Source organism: Balaenoptera borealis (genome assembly GCF_965194805.1).
Source record: "Balaenoptera borealis genome assembly, chromosome: 5".
Classification (NCBI taxonomy): Eukaryota; Metazoa; Chordata; class Mammalia; order Artiodactyla; family Balaenopteridae; genus Balaenoptera; species Balaenoptera borealis.
In genome coordinates this window covers 68,471,157-68,490,118 of record NC_138862.1, presented here as the reverse complement: position 1 = coordinate 68,490,118, position 18,962 = coordinate 68,471,157, and the positions used below count along the sequence as shown (strand labels likewise).

The 18,962-nt window shown below is 38.6% G+C and overlaps 1 protein-coding gene across 4 annotated transcripts in view; it reads right to left on the bottom strand.

Moving 5' to 3' along the window:
• SLC49A4 (solute carrier family 49 member 4) overlaps positions 1-18,962 on the bottom strand; it is a 116,901-nt gene that overhangs the window by 87,534 nt on the left and 10,405 nt on the right. For all 4 annotated transcript variants that reach the window (XM_082394947.1, XM_082394946.1, XM_082394948.1 and 1 more), the window contains exon 3: positions 120-385. In XM_082394947.1, the coding sequence (XP_082251073.1) occupies positions 120-385 (266 nt within the window). The remainder of the gene's footprint in view (positions 1-119; positions 386-18,962) is intronic.

Genomic DNA, 18,962 nt, shown 5'->3' with positions numbered 1-18,962 from the left:
TGAATATGTATGGATTAGTCCTCTATTTCATAAGAAGTGATCTGGTATACAAAAAGTAGAGTGAAGATGATGGGGATAAAAGACAAAATATAACAGGAAGAAAATAAACTTTAAAATACCTGCATATAATACAGTCTCTATGCGATCTTTAATGTGGGCCCTGCTATTCTCTGAAGCAAGAAGAGGCGCCGTCCCATTGGGAGCTGGAACAACAAGTGGTCCAACTAAAAATGCACATGCTCCCCCAAGATAACTGAGCATTGATGCAATAGCTGTGGCAGTGGCCCGCTCGTCTGCAGAGAACCACGTTGTGGAGAGGAATGGAGCTGCGTTCATTACAGTCGGACCTGCCAATCCATTTAACAGCTGTCCTGCATGGATTAGTCTGCAATCAAACAAATTAAAAGGCTGTGAGGTAGCTGAGACAGAAATCTTCTAGACAAAAAGAAGTTAGCCACACTGCAGTTAACTATGGCAATAAGAATACATATCTGTAAAGACTATGACACACCTGAAACGTAAAGTATGGTGACTCTCTGTGAGGGAGATAAAATACAGCAATAGTCACCCCTTATTCATTTCACAAATATTTACCAAAGCCTCTGATTTGTGTCACATTCCAAACTAAATACTTCCAATAACTTGTTTCATTTGTTATCACAACACTATGTGCAAGCTATTATTATCCTCATTTATTGAGATATGAAAGCTTTGGCTTAGAAAGATAAAGAAACTTGCCCAAGTGCTAACAGGCAAGCTAAGATTTAGACCCAGGTCTGACTCCCAAATCCATACTCTATTAGACTGCCACTCACAGAGACCTAGTAAGTGCCGCCAGCCCTACAATAACACAGTTAGTTGAGCTCAACATTTCACACCTACTCTGTGCCAGGTGATGGAAATACAAAAAAGAAAGTAATCATTATAGAATCTTCTAATGGAAGAGGAATCAGAGGATCTTGTCTGCACCTAACTAGTTGAATGGCCCTGGGTAATATGTCTTTGTAGGATTCCATTCCTTCTCCTGTAAAATGATGAGATTAGTTTAAATTGAATATTCATGCCTTGAGCATTTGTTAGGTTAAGGTACTATAATCACAGATCACTGGGTCCCTTCCAGTCCCAATTCTCTGACCATGACTTTAATTGTAAGGGTTAGTGAAAAGTAGTTTCTTGCTTCCATTCCAGTTGTTCTCTTGCTCATCCTTCCTCACTATTCTATTCAGTGCTCTATCCTGTTCCCTGCTGAACACGGAACGTGAAAACCCTTTTCCCACATTTCTTCCTCCACCCGCAAAATATACATTCACATTCAAGAGTAGCCTTGAAGGAGAAAAGAAGCCAGAAGTCCAAAAAGCACAGAGAAGAATGGGAAGCGAGTCAACCTCTTCTGCCTTGAAGGTAGAGGAAAGGGAAGGAACAGTGTATGTGACATACACATGATACTAACTATTTTTTCTTTCTGTTCCTTTTGCTTTTCAGTCACCATGTGGGTGCCAAATCCTCTTTTTAACAAGTACCACCTTAAGCTACTTAGAAAAAGTTTTTCGAATGTAGAAGGAAATAATAAACAGGCATGTGAGGAGACGTAGGGCCCTAATGTAGAAGCATAAGTGAGTGGGAAGTGAAATATGTGAATTACGTCTGCTCAAATCTTTGTAAATGTTGGAAAAGTTATTCGAAGGCAAAATGGCTTCAAGCATCGTTAATGTTACTAAATTAAGAAAACCAAAGACATTTAAAATTTTTCTTGTGTAAGGGGAATTATTTTCTAGATGACAAACACAATTAAACTGCTTATAAACCAAATACCTCCTCCAAATGCCAGAGGGTCCCCAGCTGTCACACAGAAATTTCATCACAGAAATATTCTTGAAACACTGTCATTAAGTGGTTTTAATCATGACTCGCGATGGTACAATAATCAAACGACGCATGATGGCTCATAAAGGTAACTGCTTTGACATTTAACACCTTTAATGAGGTGTTCCTGAAAGACTCATCTCATCTAGAAGGAGAAGGGTTGGAATGAGTAAGTTTTATTATGCCTAAAAATGTTAAGAGTAGGAGAACATGGAAGAAACGACCTATTAAAAAAAAAAAACTTGATAAAACAGTATGAATCCTGAAAGCTAAGGTATAAAACTCAAATCACTGTCATGGCTTAACTCTTTGCTACTTCTCAGTGAAATCATGAATAGACTATTTTCCAAGCAGCAAACATAAGAGTCATAGAACATGTGAGCTTGAGATAAGGTAAGGATCATCCAAGTCCAGTTTACTCAATTCTCAGATCAGAATATTTCTCACTATAACATGTATACCTGCTAAAGTAAGTATCCAGAGCACGTATGGCACTAGGGACATTTCAGATGGCTACTAAGTCTAAAAGGTCACCGAACTTGGAAGGCCAACCTAAAACATGAATTATCAAAGTGAAAAATCATAGTGAAAAACAAGCTGTTTCGGTGTTTAAAAATTATTCTAATTTAAATAAGTATGTGCTTTTTTGCATTAAAGTCATCATAAATAAATGTACTCCTCATAAATGAGCTCAGTAGAACTGGGACCTACAGGATTTGGGGTTACCCTCTGAATTCGTGGGAAACCTGGCAGGGAAATCCAGTGCCTGCTCTTCCCAGCATCTTTAAATTTTCCAGAACTTAGTTCTGCTCCTTCTTGCACTTATATCCTAGAGTCCCTCAGGGCCTGGCACTTACTAAGTGGTTATAAGCACTGCCATCCAATAACCAGGGCGTAACACCAATCTGTAATATAAAGATTTTCATGTTTGCCTGACACTGGTTTCCGTCACCTACCATTAATGTACCCTATTTTTCATCTGGTTTACGTTTTCCTTTGCTGTGCAAAAGCTTTTAAGTTTCATTAGGTCCCATTTGTTTATTTTTGTTTTTATTTCCATTTCTCTAGGAGCTGGGTCATAAAGGATCTTGCTGTGATGTACGTCATAGAGTGTTCTGCCTATGTTTTCCTCTAAGAGTTTTATAGTGTCTGGACTTACATTTAGGTCTTTAATCCATTTTGAGTTTATTTTTGTGTATGGTGTTAGGGAGTGTTCTAATTTCATTCTTTTACATGTAGCTGTCCAGTTTTCGCAGCACCACTTATTGAAGAGGCTGTCTTTTCTCCATTGTATATTCTTGCCTCTTTTATAAAAAATAAGGTGACCATATGGGTGTGGGCTTGTCTCTGGGCTTTCTATCCTGTTCCACTGAGCTATATTTCTGTTTTTGTGCCAGTACCATACTGTCTTGATTACTGTAGCTTTGTAGTATAGTCTGAATGGGAGAAAATATTTGCAAGTGAAGCAACTGACAAAGGATTAATCTCCAAAATTTACAAGCAGCTCATGCAGCTCAATATCAAAAAAACCAAACAACCCAATCCAAAAATGGGCAGAAGACCTAAATAGACATTTCTCCAAAGAAGATATACAGATTGCCAACAAACACATGAAAGAATGCTCAACATCACGAATCATTAGAGAAATGCAAATCAAAACTGCAATGAGGTATCATCTCACACCAGTCAGAATGGCCATCATCAAAAAATCTACAAACAATAAATGCTGGAGAAGGTGTGGAGAAAAGGGAACCCTCTTGCACTGTTGGTGGGAATGTAAATTGATACAGCCACTATGGAGAACAGTATGGAGGTTCCTTAAAAAACTAAAAGTAGAGCTACCATATGACCCAGCAATCCCACTACTGGGCATATACCCTGAGAAAATCATAATTCAAAAAGAGTCATGTACCAAAGTGTTCATTGCAGCTCTATTTACAATAGCCAGGACATGGAAGCAACCTAAGTGTCCATCAACAGATGAATGGATAAAGAAGATGTGGCACATATATACAATGGAATATTACTCAGCCATAAAAAGAAACGAAATTGAGTTATTTGTAGTGAGGTGGATGGACCTAGAGACTGTCATACAGAGTGAAGTAAGTCAGAAAGAGAAAAACAAATACCGTATGCTAACACATATATATGGAATCTAAAAAAAAAAAAAAAGGTTCTGAAGAACCTAGGGGCAGGACAGGAATAAAGACGCAGATGTAGAGAATGGACTTGAGGACACAGGGAGGGGGAAGGGTAAGCTGGGACGAAGTGAGAGAGTGGCATGGACATATATACACTACCAAATGTAAAATAGATAGCTAGTGGGAAGCAGCCGCATAGCACAGGGAGATCAGCTCGGTGCTCTGTGACCACCTAGAGGGGTGGGATAGGGAGGGTGGGAGGGAGGGAGATGCAAGAGGGAAGAGATATGGGGATACATGTATATGTATAGCTGATTCACTTTGTTATAAAGCAGAAACTAACACACCATTGTAAAGCAATTATACTCCAATAAAGATGTTAAAAAAAATAAAAATAAAAAGCCTTGGGATAAAAAACTTACCCTATTTTATGAAATTAACTTGTTTGTAAAAATATATTTAAAAATAATTCAGTTATATATATAAAATTTAGTTTTCCCATTTAATAGTAATGCATAGAGGTTTTTTTTTTTTCTGGAAAAGTGCTGGCCCTAAGACATAATAAAATCATACAAACATTACCGTAAATTCTTTAAAATGACAATTAAGGAGAGGAAATAATTATAAATTGTTCAATACAAGTTGTATTATTTAATTCATTTAACAAAGATGTACTGAGTATTCACTGTGTATTGGGTAGGCACTGAGATAGCAATGGGTACACGGGAATATAAAATTAAAAAGCTAAACTCTTTAAGTAGAGTAGTTGAAGAGTCACCTACCAGTACTGTATCAGGAATATAAAGAAAAATAAGGCAATAATTAGGCCTAAGCTTGTGGGGCCTGGGACAAGAGTACCAGTAGAGGTCCCTGCACACCCTCCTTCTCCTCTGACCTCTGGTTCTGATCTACAACATCAGGGGCTTCGCATACATGCACATGAACCTTAAGGTCCAACCCCATCCAAGCTCCATCTATCCCCTTCCAAACACCTGCCCCTTAGCTACCTCTTGGGCCTAGGGAGCACACCCCAGGGATGCAGTTCACTCTTGGAAGAACAGACCTGGGGAAGAGGTATGTTGCAGGGATTGCTGGGGTCTTGTGTAGCTTGAAAGTGGTGATGGGCAGGGCAGACACATCTCTTTGACTCTACAGACTCCTCACCCCATAAGGAATGGCAAAACTGAAGTAAAACCAGAGTGGAACACTCTTAGGCATGGAGTCCAGGACAAGGACCCGGTGGCACTACTGGCAACAACAGTGAGGTACAGAGGAGGGATGGTCTGGAGGGCTGTTAAGGTGGTATAAAAGATATAGTTAAGTGAATGACTAGATATAAGGGGGGGTACCCGTAACTGTAAAAATGTCCAACAAGTGGTTGACTACAGGTTGCAAGCTAAGGAAAGGGGTCTGAGATGAGAGATATATATTAGGTTTGGGGAACAAACTCTGGAGAATACCATCGTCTTTTAAATAGTCAGAGGAAGAGGAGTCTAGAAAGACAATTGAGAAGGAGCAATTATAGAGGCAGAAAAAGAAATAAAACAGGAAAGACTGGTGTCATAGTAACTAAGGAGAGAAGGGTTTAGAGAAGATGAAAGTGAGGTACCAATAATTTCAGATCAAACAGAAAGAGGGTTTAACTGAAATGTAACCACTGGATTCGGCGACAAGGAGGTCTTACATGACCTGAGCAGAAGCAGTTTCAGGAGACTGTTGAGGATGGAAGTCGGATACGTGAGGAAATGGAAATTTACAATTAGACTATTCATTCTAATTGTTAAAAACAGATGCCAGAACAAAAATTAGGTATATGAACTTGACAGTATGAAAAGGAAAAACACCCAGCTTAAATGAACAGTCTGAACTGAAAAGTCTCTCTGCCTTCACATGCTGAAAGATAAATGCAACTTGTTGTGATTGTCCTAATGCTTTCGAAGCACTCCTGAAAGAAGCTGGCTTTCAGAAACTCATACCGATTGATCTGGGCTGACTGTTAAAAACAACACAGAACAACAAAGAGGTGTGATTCACAACCCTCCATTAAGTGAAATAGATCACATAACTTAATGTGAATTTTTCTGTGTCACGATTACATGCTTCAGTTTTGTTTTGCAAGTAGCAGTTAAGTTCCTTGTGGGTAAGGACCACGGTTTCTAATCTCCCCAGAGTGCCTCCCAGGGTGCGAAGGCAGTGTGGATGCTCCCCACTTCCCAAGTATAACCGAAATACACAACTAACCTGTGCTGTACAAACCTCACAAGGTTCCACCACATACATCACATCAGTTCCACTTGTAAATTTTAAAAAGCTTATATTCAGCAATACAAAAAACAAGGTGATTAATATTTGGGAAACAAAACTTTTAGAAAAAGAAAATGAGAGTGGTTAGAGCGAGGCCAAGGCCTTAGCACTGTCTCGAACACAGTGCACCTGGGGAGGGCAGGCAGAAGTTAGCAGCATGAGGACGTAGTTTCGTCTCCTGGGCAATAAGCTCTGTAGCAGAAAGGGAGCTCTCTGGAAGCTGACTAGTTAATTCAAGGGGTCTAACTCTTGCTTCCTTGCCTGAAACTTCATGCCTGATGAAGATGGGTATACTCGTATATTCACAGTTAGAAGACTGCAGGTGTCCTGACCTTTGCAGGTCAAGCCCTGACAGACGTGCCAAGGCACAGGGGTGCTGCTCTCCTTCATCCCAGTCTCCTCTCACTGGTCCCTTAATTGACTCCCTCTCCTTGTCTCCCCCCCCCCAACCCAACTTCCTTTTCTTCCCTTCACCCTTGGGTCTTTTTTCTTTGTTCCTTTTTTTTCTCCTTACCTAGCTTCTGCCTACTTCTGAGGCCTAGTTTACACGGTCCCCACAGGCCAGGTGGAAAATAGGGGAATTTCCCTTGTGGGCTGAGAAGAAGATTAGATCAGAGCTTTGGGAGTTTCTCCAGCATCAGCAGAACCAGATGGTAGAGACTAGGAAGTGGGAGCGGCCCACCAGTGTCGGCACTGCTGAGGCTGGCTGGCCCATGGCAGGCATGAGGACACGTAGCATGGCCTGGCCACATCTGCCCCGGCCCTGGGCACCTCAGCCCTCAACTGCTGCCCCTGCCCATGGAGAGGCCAAGGCTCAGGGGCACGTAGTGTGGCATTTCTGCACAGCTGCATTCCTTTTCTTATTATTCAGTATACTATAGCTTTTCAAACAAATGCCAATAGCTAAAGTTCAAACTGAAGACCTGTTAAGTTCATGTGTTCTCATGTACTTGACATTTTAGCTTGTATTTAATGATATTCTGGTATCCCAACCTTTTGCTTCCTGACATTCTGGAACAAATACCCATGATTCTTAAATTATTTTCTACTTAGAATAATATGATGTTTTAGAATTTGAATTTTCATAGTTGGAAGAGACTTCAAACCTCAGCTAGATAACCCACACTCTTGATTTTATAGAAAAACTGAGTTCCAGAAAAGCTAATAATACACTTAAAATCACACTTATTTTATAACTTATTTATAACTTTCTTTTCTTCAAAAAGTATTCGTGGGGGGAGTTCCAAAGTCATATAACTAGCTAATGGCTAAGCCAGGACTAGAAATCAAAATTAAATCTGATTTCACCAGTCCACAAATCTGTTTTTTTTTTATTTAACTTTTTTAATACAGCTGGTTCTTATTATTTATTTATTTATTTATTTATTTATGACTGCATTGGGTCTTTGTTGCTGTGCGCGGGCTTTCTCTAGTTGTGGTGAGCGGGGGCTACTCTTTGTGGTGGTGCACGGGCTCTAGGCAGGCGGGCTTCAGTAGTTGTGGCGCACGGGCTTAGTTTCTCAGCGGCATGTGGGATCTTCCCGGACCCGGGCTCGAATCCATGTCCCCTGCACTGGCAGGCGGATTCTTAACCACTGCACCACCAGGGAAGCCCTAGCTATCTATTTTATACATATTAGTGTACATATGTCAATCCCAATCTCCCAATTCATCCCACCACCACCCCCGCTCCCCGCTTTCCTCCCTTGGTGTCCATACATTTGTTCTCTACATCAGTCCACAAATCTTTCTACTCTTCCACATGGCCTCCATTCTGAAGGTTCTCTGTAACTAACATTAATGATAAAGATCATTGATTATTGAGATAACCCAAGGTTCTCAGATCCAAAGGCATGCAGTAGCTGGCATATTTTTATTCTATGCAGAGATGTACTTTATAAACCTTTATTATGACTAGCACTGGGGATAACATTAGAGAGTTGGCTTTTTAGAAACTGAGCAGGTATTTCCTGCTCAGCTCAGTGTAAATCTAGCATTCTTTTTTTTTTTTTAAGTAATATCAACTGATGATTTTTTTAATTTTTAAAAATATTTATTTATTTATTTATTTTTGATTGTGTTGGGTCTTCGTTTCTGTGCGAGGGCTTTCTCTAGTTGCGGCAAGCGGGGGCCACTCTTCATCGCGGTGCGCGGGCTTCTCACTATCGCGGCCTCTGTTGTTGCGGAGCACAGGCTCCAGATGCGCAGGCTCAGTAGCTGTGGCTCACGGGCCCAGTTGCTCCGCGGCATGTGGGATCTTCCCAGACCAGGGCTCGAACCCGTGTCCCCTGCATTGGCAGGCGGAGTCTCAACCACTGTGCCACCAGGGAAGCCCCCAGCAGTCTTAACTTAAATTCTATGTATTTTTAATGTGAAATGATTTAGAATCCATAAGAATACTTATCTTTAACGCTCAATATGCCAATGGTTCACAAGCTTTCTCCCAATTCCCCATTCCTAATCATCCTGCATGAGAATAAACTCGTGTGTTACAGGATTTCCTGGATATTGAAAATGGTCTAAAGTGCTAGAAGTAGTTTTCCTTTATTTAGCCCAAGAAGGCAATAAAAAGGGTCAGAGATGCTATGAATTAATTACAGGAAAAAGGAAGTTAGGAAGGGAGAAGTAGAGTGAAATGGTGAAAAGGAATGAGCTTTCTAAAGATTTTTACCATAGCCTCAGTTTTCTTTTATGAAAATCTATTTCCCTTTTGTACCCTTTAATAATTTTGGCCAATTATGATCCAATTAAAAATATCTACTGCATATCTACTATGGTCAAGGCACCTGCAGCAGACACTAAAGGGACTATAAAGATAAGAACTATAGTCTTGGCCTAAAGAAGCTTATAATAATAACATATCAAGTACAGTTACAGAAAGCTCATTAAAAAACACAGTGAAAAGAATATTGGGTTAGATATCAAAAGACTCAGCTTCTAGACTTATCTAAATTTATTAACTGTATAATCTTTGGTGAATCGCTTATTCTCTTTCATTTCAATTTCCCCAAAGGTACTTTATCTCACAGGATTTTTATTAAGGCCAAATACGATAATCTCTCAGCAAAGCACGGGAGAAAAATGGACTTAGTCCTGGTCTGAGAGAGACCTACCTCCCCCCATTTTGTCTCATAACGTTTTTCTTGTCTCATAACTTTTATTTTGTCCTCTTAGTTTAAAAGTATTTTATATATATACTCGTTGTAGAAAAGAAGTGCATAGAGAAGAAAAAATCCATAAATTCAATGATTCAGTAACTCATATAACCATTCCTAATATTTTGATTTTTCAGTCTTTTTTTCTTTCAGTTTTTTTTTTTAATGCATCTCTCAATCAAGACAGGCACAGGTAATCATAGATATCAAACTGAATATACAGTTTTATGCACTAAATCATTTTAACTTTATAGTCTATAATAAGCATTTCTCATTTCATTCTTTACATCATAATTGTTAATGGCTCCACTGATAGTCTATCATACAGATGTACAAAAACTCATTTAACATTTTCCTAATGTTTGTTACTTATTTGTTAATATTAATAATGGTGTTGTGATAACCTTTGTATGAAAATATTTGCCATTTCCAAATTATTTCCTTAGGGTCAATAAGTCAAAGGGTATGAATATTTTAGACCTTATGAAATATACTCCTAAGTTGTATTTCAGAAAAGCCTGTAGCAATTTACAGTCCCATCAGTAGTGGTCAACAGTGCCTGCCTCACCAGCATTGAATACCACTATTTAAAAAATACTCACCTAAAAATAAAGAAAAAAATTAAAAAAAAATTTTTAATATAAAAATAAAAATTACACACATACACGCAAAGTTGGTGTGTTAGTTTTCTATTGCTGTTGAAACAAATTACCACAAACTCAGTGGCTTTAAGACAACACTCATTTATTCTCTTACATTTCTGTAAATCAGAAGTCCAACACGGGTCTCACTGAGCTAAAATCAAGGTGTGGCACGGCTATGTTCCTGTCTGGAGGCTCTAGAGAAGGATATGCTTCCTCGTCTTTCCCAGCTTCTAGCAGCCACCTGCATTCCTTGGCTCCTGGCCCCCCCTCTTCTGTCTTCAAAGCCAGCAACAGTGGTTTGAGTCCTTCTCACACTGCATCTCTCTGACTTCCTCTTCTATCTCTTCTTTTAGGACTTTTGTGATTACATTGGGCCCACCTGGATAACCCAGGCTAATCTCCCTATTTTAGGGTCAGATGATTAGCAAACTTAATTCCACCTACAATCGTAGTTCTCCTTTGCCGTGTAACAGAACACATTCACGGGTTCCGGATATTAGAACATGGACATCTTTGGGGGATGAGGGTGTTATTCTGTCTGTCACACTTGGTAAGGCCAAAAGGCATCTCCTTGTTTTAATTTGCATTTCTTTTTTTGACTACTGGTCTTTTTTCCCATTGGTATATTATAATTTTTCTTATTTTGAATGAGTGCTTAATATATTTATTTGTATTATTTACCTGTTCTTGCCCTTATTTTGACAAATATTTTCTCCTGTTGGTCAATTTTGTTTCAAGCTTAACAATTTGTACACTCAACAGTTTGTAAGTGGTCAGATCAATTTTTCTCTTTATAATTTTCCTGTTTTTCATGCTTTAGAAAAAAATTCCTATGTAGAGATCAGATAAATATTCCTATATATTGTTTTCCAGCTAAATATTTAACCATTTAATTCATCTGAATTTATTTTGATGCATGGTATAAAACGAGGATCTAAACTGATCTTTTCCTCCTAAATAGCCAGTTTGCCTGTGGTAGAGACAATAAACTATCCCCCAGTGTCCATTCTCTCTATTTTCCTTTTAATTACAGAGCACCCCAAGTCTGTGCTGGGGCGAGCTACAGTCTGCATTTCCAAGCTCCCCCTGCAGTGAGGTGGGGCCTTGTTACCAAGTTTGGGCCAGTGTGATGAGAGTGGGAGGATTTCAAGGTCACCTCCTTGAGGATAAAATGCTCTCCCTGGTCTCCCTCTCCCTCTCCTTCTCCCTGTGGGATGAAATGTGACTACAGTGTGGATAAATCCACTCTGGACTGTCCTGCCAAGGCATCTCCCTAGGGAAGCAACAAGATAGAGGGAACTTAGGTTCCTTTGTAGAAAAGAGCTGCCTAGGCCCTGGCCCACCTGCCAACTCTGCACTATCACATAAGAAAGAAATACTATCTTGTTTCAGCCATTATATTTTGAGACTCCTCACTATAACCGCTTAACTGTTCCCTGATTGAGAAATTAGCTCCAGAATTAGGATTCTGCATTCAGAAAGGCATAACATATTTGGCACTGACTTAGTGGCTGGGCTGCAGGCTGAAAAGGCAGGTGACTTGTGAGATGCAGCAAAACCACTGCTTGTGATTACCTGGAACTGGCTGGAAAAAAATCAGAACACTACTCTGTTTCCTGCCCCTTGCTGCTCTTAGGATGGCACTACAAGAGAGGTGGAGCCAGGTAAGTGGTAGCTGGTTTGCAAGCACAGACGGAAGGGACAAGATCTCTGCTAAGAGAGTTTCTCTCTGCCCAAGGCCTACTATCCAAATTTAATGAGAATCCAGGAATTTGAAGCCTCAGGTTGCTTCTGTATCCTAAAATAGCAGGAAATAACGTCCTTCAGAGCCTGTCTAGCAGCAAAGATCAAATTAAAGGTGTTATTTTCCTACCCAGGCCTTTTTTCAGATGGCATCCCGGTAGCCACCACGAAACTGAGGGAAAAGGGATGAGCTGAGCAGAGAAGGAGTAAAGGAAAGGAGATTCAGCAGGTGTAAGAAACACAGCCATAAGTAAAAATCTTTGGATGTGGCTACATTTACATGAACCCACTGGATGTAAAGAGAGAAGCCTACTAAATGTTTGAGGGAAGTGTATCACCAAAGACACTGCAGAACGGTTCTATGAAGCTTTAAGATTGCTTGATTCCTAAAGTAATCCTGAGGTCCCCAAATCAGTATCAGGCAGAAAGTGAAACACAACAGCTGTGTAGCCCCTAAGAATGACATAGCCTCCAACTTCAGGTGTATTCACTAAGAAGAATGGGCCAAAAAAGAGCCTTCCCAAGGACAAAACCAAAATCACAAAGAACAATCAAAGGGGTTACTCCCAGAGAACCACAAAGACCTGATAGAAGCCAGAGACTCTGGATTTTGAGTTGGACGCAATAACTGGACAGGACTGTGGGTCTTCTCCTTTGAGGAAGCATGAGTATGTTCTCTGCATGGGAAGAGGGGGTACATGGATACATGGAGACATTTGATAGCAGAGACGACTGTCTCCTTACACCCATTCTCCCTTTCTTTTGTTATAGCATCCATGCATTTTTTGTTGTTATTTCTTAAATTTATTTTCAAACCAACTTTGTTACCTGGGACAGAGAACAAATCCTCCCACTTCTACAAAAAGAAATCAAACATGACATTCCATGGCAAAAATGAGACTTCCACAATCTTCCTAACAGGAAGTACTTGTTTCTAGCTGAGATTTCCTACCCCGAGGAGTACTGCTTAATTTAGTGCCTTGTACCATTATTTCTGTTTATGCTGTGATAGCTATATCTTTTTTTTTTTAAAGCATCCTTGCATTTTAACTGGGGACATGACTGCTGAGCTACATTTCCAGCTCCTCTTGCAGATAAGTGTGGCCATGTACTAAGTCTGTACCAATGGGATGTGAGTAGAATTGATACATACAGCTTCCTAGTCATCACCTAAAGAGGTAGTCACTTGCCCTGGGTGTCCTATTTCCCCTTCCTGTGGGCTAGAATGAAAGCACTGATGATGAGCCAGCTTTGACCACCTGGACAAGGATATCACCCCAGGGGATGTTAGAACAACAGAAAAGGAAGTTGGGTCCCTGGAACAGAGCTGCCTACATGCCTGGAGCAGTCCACTATCTTTTAGACTGTTTCTTGGGAGAAAAATAAACTTCTATTTATTGAGCTTGTGTATTTTTTATCTCTTTACACAGCTTAGCCTATGCTTTACAAATACACAGACGGTCAATAAATGTTGACTGCCGAGTTATGAATTTAAATAATGAAATCTGAAATCTGCAAACCAACATTTGTTAAGAATGTCTATTATGTTCATTTTCCCATTCTCTTTTCAAAAGTGCTTATATTTTTATATTATTTTATAAGTTGGATATCATATTTGCAACACATATTTTTCCTAGTTTGTATTTTAATTTTATGATTTTTTTTGGAAGCATGAGGGTTCAAATGTTTATGTAGTCAAATCTACAAATCCTTCCCTTATGATTTCTTTCACTGTTTTTATACTTGGAAAAGCAATCTCTTTAGGGATAAGATTAATTTTCCCTTACACTGTTTCATTTTAAATATGAAGCTCATCAATCCATTAGGAATATATTTTAATGCACGCTGTATGGTTAAGTATCCACATTTCTTTTTCTAATATGTAACCAATTTGCCCAAACACATAATAGATAAATCTATTTAATAAAATATGCTTTATTTAGTAACCCTACTGATTTATGTGCTTATTATTATATGTTAAATTATTACCAATGCCTACCTCTGGCCTATTTTGTTCCTGTAATCATTCTGTTGCAGATAAAATAATCTTTTACTTGTTTGTGCCTTTCTGTCTTAATAGGAAAAAAAAATCTATGGCAAATCTTTATTCAGAAGAATAAACAGACATTTGCAACAGACTTTGAATATATTCTCCATAACTTTCAACTCAGTTTACTCTGATAATCCTATCAACATTTGTGAGTATGATTATGTACAGTAAGGAGAGACGGTTATAAATCAGGGAGGGGGTCTCAGGGGATTTCTGGATTTCTAACCTGGGTGATGGGTACATAGCTGTCTTTTTCATGATTATTTCACTAAACTGTACATAAATGTTTTAGGTACTCTTCTATATGTATACTATATTTAACAACAAAAAAAGTAAATTTAAAAATTCATATATGATCTTATAAGTCCTTAGAAGAAATGTCTCAGAAATAATCACATTCCAAAGACAATCAAAGGGGAACAAAAGTATCTTCCAAAAATCTAAAGCTCACTTTACATATCTTCTATTGGCTTTTTCCCCTGTTAAATGCTTATTATGAGGAGTTAACCTCCTACCAATCTTTCTTATCTGAATCCCATCTGACCATCATGGAGAAATATATTCATGAAATCTGACCTCTGGAGTTTTAAGAGTCAAATTGCAAATAAAACTATTAAATAGAAGATAAATCTTAATCTGCTTTAAAATAAGACATTAAAAATATTATGTGATTATACTGTAGGATGGGCAAGTACAATGCAGTTACTATTTAAAGTGAGGATGCTACGTACCTAGGGCAGTCAGGTTGCCAAACTTAAAATGAGTATAAAATTAACTAAAGGAGCTTGTTAAGACTAAATGAGTAGGACTGGGGTGGGGCCCAGGGATCTGTATTTTTAATAAGCAGCTTGTCTGTGGACCATACTTTTAGCACACACTGATCAGAATCCTATGTATTTTACAGAGAAGAGTCTTCGTTCTTAAATCAACCAATTGTTCATTTTTATACCAAAGGGTTTATATTTCTATACTGGGGAAATTTACATGTAACCCTTCCTTGCCTTTCCTTCTCTTAGTCTCATTATTGAAGCTCTGATGTGTTCATTTTAGTTTCTCTTAACTAGTGTTTTCAGTCCAAAAGGTGATATATTCACATGGTAAAAATATTCTCAAGCAGAGAAAAGAGTATAAAACAAAAAGTAAATCTCCTTTCCACCCCAGACTTCCAGGTTCCCAGGCTTCCTCCTCAGAAACAACCAATGGTAATGGTTTCTTTCAGAAACAGTCCTTACCAAATACATCCCTCCCACTTTTTTCTAAGTAGGAATATATTAAACATAACATTAAAAACTTAGTCTTTTATAAAACTCAATGATATATCTTGGAGATATTTCCAAATCAGCACTTACAGAACTTTCACCTCCTTTTCACAGCTACATACTATTCCACTACATACTTCACCATCACTAGTCCTTTGTGGAAGAAATTTGGGTTGCATCCAGACTTTTGCTATTACAGGCAAAGCCACACAAATGTGATTTTCCTTACAAACTGGTAGAGCTTTATATGTGGGCTAATTTTCTAGAAGGACAAGTATTGGGTTAAAGGACATGTGCATTTTGAATTTGATAAATACTGCAAAAATGCCCTCTAAATAGGATGCCCCAAATTGCTTGCACATCAGAAATGCCTATTTTTCCCTATACCCCAGGCAACACAGCACATTATCGTATTTTTCATCTTTGCCAATAAACAGACATATAATTGCTCTTTTAATTTTCATTTCTTTAATTATTTTTTGAAATGCTTTGCCTCTTTTTTCTTTTAAATTAATTTATTTATTTTGGGCTGCGCTGAGTCTTCGTTGCTGTGCGCGGGCTTTTCTCTAGTTGCGGTGCACAGGCTTCTCGCTGCGGTGGCTTCTCTTGTTGCAGAGCACCGGCTCTAGGTGCACGGGCTTCAGTAGTTGTGGCTCGCGGGCTCTAGAGTGCAGGCTCTAGAGCGCAGGCTCAGTAGTTGTGGCGCACGGGCTTAGTTGCTAGGCGGCATGTGGGATCTTCCTGGACCACGGTTCGAACCCGTGTCCCCTGCATTGGCAGGCGGATTCTTAACCACTGCGCCACCAGGGAAGCCATCATTTCTTTAATTATGATGAAGTTGTTCAGCATCTGAAGATTTGTATTTCAATTTCTGTAATTACTTGCTCATATCTATTACCCATTTTCCTACTGACTTGCTATTTTTCTTATTGATTTGACAGAGTTCTTTTCAACTAAGGAAATTATCCATTTGTCTTATTGTTGCAAACATTTCACAGTTTTTAACTTGTCTTTTGACTTTGTTTTATAGTGTATTTAATCATGCAGATATTCTACATTTTTATTTAGTCAAAAGTATTAAGCTTTTCTATGGCTTCTGGGATTTGTGTCTTAGTTGGAAGGTCTTCCCCATTTTAAGATTATTAAAAACCAGTCTCATTTTCTAATACTTCTGTGGTTCATTTTTTATATTTAAATGCTTGATCCAATTGGAATTTACTTAAGTGGTAAGGCAGAGATTTAGGGCTCTTCATTTTTTTTTTCAGATAGCTGAGCAGTTATCATGAAACCATTTACTAAACAATTCGTCTTTTCTGGTATGGTCATTTTAAATGTAATATTGCCAGCTACAAGGCATTTCACAATGGAGTGTATTTCTAGAAAATCTGTGTTTACTAGAACCATACTATTTAACTATCTAACACGTTAGTAATCTATTGTTAATATTAATGAAAATTACACTGAATTGAAAGAGAATATGTTATGAGAATCACTGGATACACCCTATGATTAAAAGCAGATATGACCTACTATAAGTTCACCTTCTAGAAGTTTGTAAATTGTTTACTGGGCATGCTATATTGTATTTCACACTATAAAGTAATGCTATCTGGTGTTATAGAGCAATGCCACCTGCAATTTTTTTGGTATGATTTGCTTCCCAATCATAGAAAACATGCTTTATAGTTCATTATTCTAAGTTCTTTATTTATTTGTGATGTTAATAAAAGTGGCAAAATAATTTTTCTTGAATTTTCATTGGTACTCTGCAGATGAAAGAAATATTGATACTATGAAGAGGTAGACCACCGTTAGGAAGGTGGTAATAATAATTGTATTGAGGAAAGGGCTTGTCAGAAAGCTGCTACTCTCATGTCTTAAGACTCATAGAAGATAAAATACAGGAAGTAAAGGGTGCAGGGACACTGTTCAGAAGGCTGGGTCAGAAGCTCAAAAAGCTCCAAGTGGAACAGGGCACAGAAAAAGATCGCTAAATACTTGTCTCAGTGCTAGCCAAATGCATATTAAAGGTCTCTATCCCTTCCTCTTCAGTGTCAGATGGAGACTGAAGCTTAAAAGTGGTGATCTATTGAAACTACTAGTCAAAATACGCATTCTAATTGCAGCATTTTCATTTTAATAGCTGCATATGCATTGTTAATAATACTGCTCTAAAGAAATAATGTATGGACATAAAGTGAAGTCTCATTTCAAGGGGATAATATCCTAACATTCCTTACAGGTGAACAGACAAAGACGGAAAATTCAACTTTTACTTTTTTTTATGAAAGGTTCAATCTCTCATAACTCTTTATTTCTCTTTCTTTCCTTTCCTTTCCTATCTTTGTTTACATTTCTTTATGAGCTCTATTTTTCATACCATTTTCTCTACCAACAGAGTCAACTCTTTATTATTCCTATAATTTTATATCTGAAAAGGATATGAAGGGATATAAGATTAGAGAGAAGCAATAGAATGGATGGCCCAGACAGAAGAAAAGCTAACAAAAATACCAGTAGGCATTTTTAAAGAATGCATTGTTGAATTTAAGCTTACACTGAAATCTGTACTCAAAGACTGTAGATGCTTAAAAAAAACTGGATATTTGAAAAATTACAAACATCTCAAACACGATGAAACTCATCTGTTAAAACCTCACTCAGAAGGATAGGAAATGAAGACCAATGTTCCACAGGAACCCAAATGATTTTGCTATCTGCCTTTTAAAATATGAAACACATGTACTCTAAATTTTCTGGAAAGATAACGTATTTTGAAAATTTGAAAAGGAACAGCATTTAGTTTGAAGTGAAAAATTCTGTTCCACATGAAAGTCAACATCTTATACCTAAAATCCATTCCTTCCTCCTCCTGTGCCCCATGTCTCTGTTAATGGAATCAACAATTTCAGAGTCTCCAGAGTGCAACCTCAATCATATCACCTCTGATATCTTTCTCTCATGTTCTCTCTCACATCTGTGCTATGCTTTCCATTCCTACAACTTCCCAGGGCAACGGAGTCATTCTGGACTCCTCACTTTCTCTTATTCCCTTTATTCAATCCACTGGCAAATCCTTCAAAATATAATCAGAATTTGACCACTTCTCACCACCACCACTTCCATCACTATGGCTCAAGCCGCCATCATCTCTCACCTGGTTTATTTTACTTGTTCCCTACCTGGTCTCCTCACTCTTGCCCTAGACCTTCAACATCAGTCTATTCTCAATAAAGCAGCCTGTGACCATGGTTCTCCTCAGCTCAAAGCTGCTAATGATTTCCTAGCTCAGAAAAAGGTGAAGTCCTTACGAGGTCTTGAAGGACCTGGTCTCACACTCCCGCCACCACCCGTAACTGCGCTGGTCTAATTTCCTACCACTCTTCCCATGAAGTCTCTGGTTCAGTGGCTCCAGCCCTACCAGCCTCCCTGCCAGGCGTGCTCTTTCCTTCCCACCCTTTATACTTGCTCTTCTCTCTGCCTGAAATGCTTGTCCCCTACATAATGCATTGTCCATTCATTCCTTCAAGCTTTCTCCCCAAAAGGTATCTTCCCAGTAAGAGTTTTTTTGCCCATTCTTTCTGAAATTTCACCATCCTTCCACTGACATTTCAAATCCTTCTTTCCTATTTTATTTTTCTTTCCATAGCACATACTATATATTTAACTTATTTATCTAGTTTATTGCCAGTCTCCCCAACTGGAATGTAAACTCCACGAGGTACAGATTTTTCTACTGTGTTTTCTGCTATATTCCCCATGTGCAGAAGAGAGCTTGGCACACAGGAGGAGCTCAGTGAATT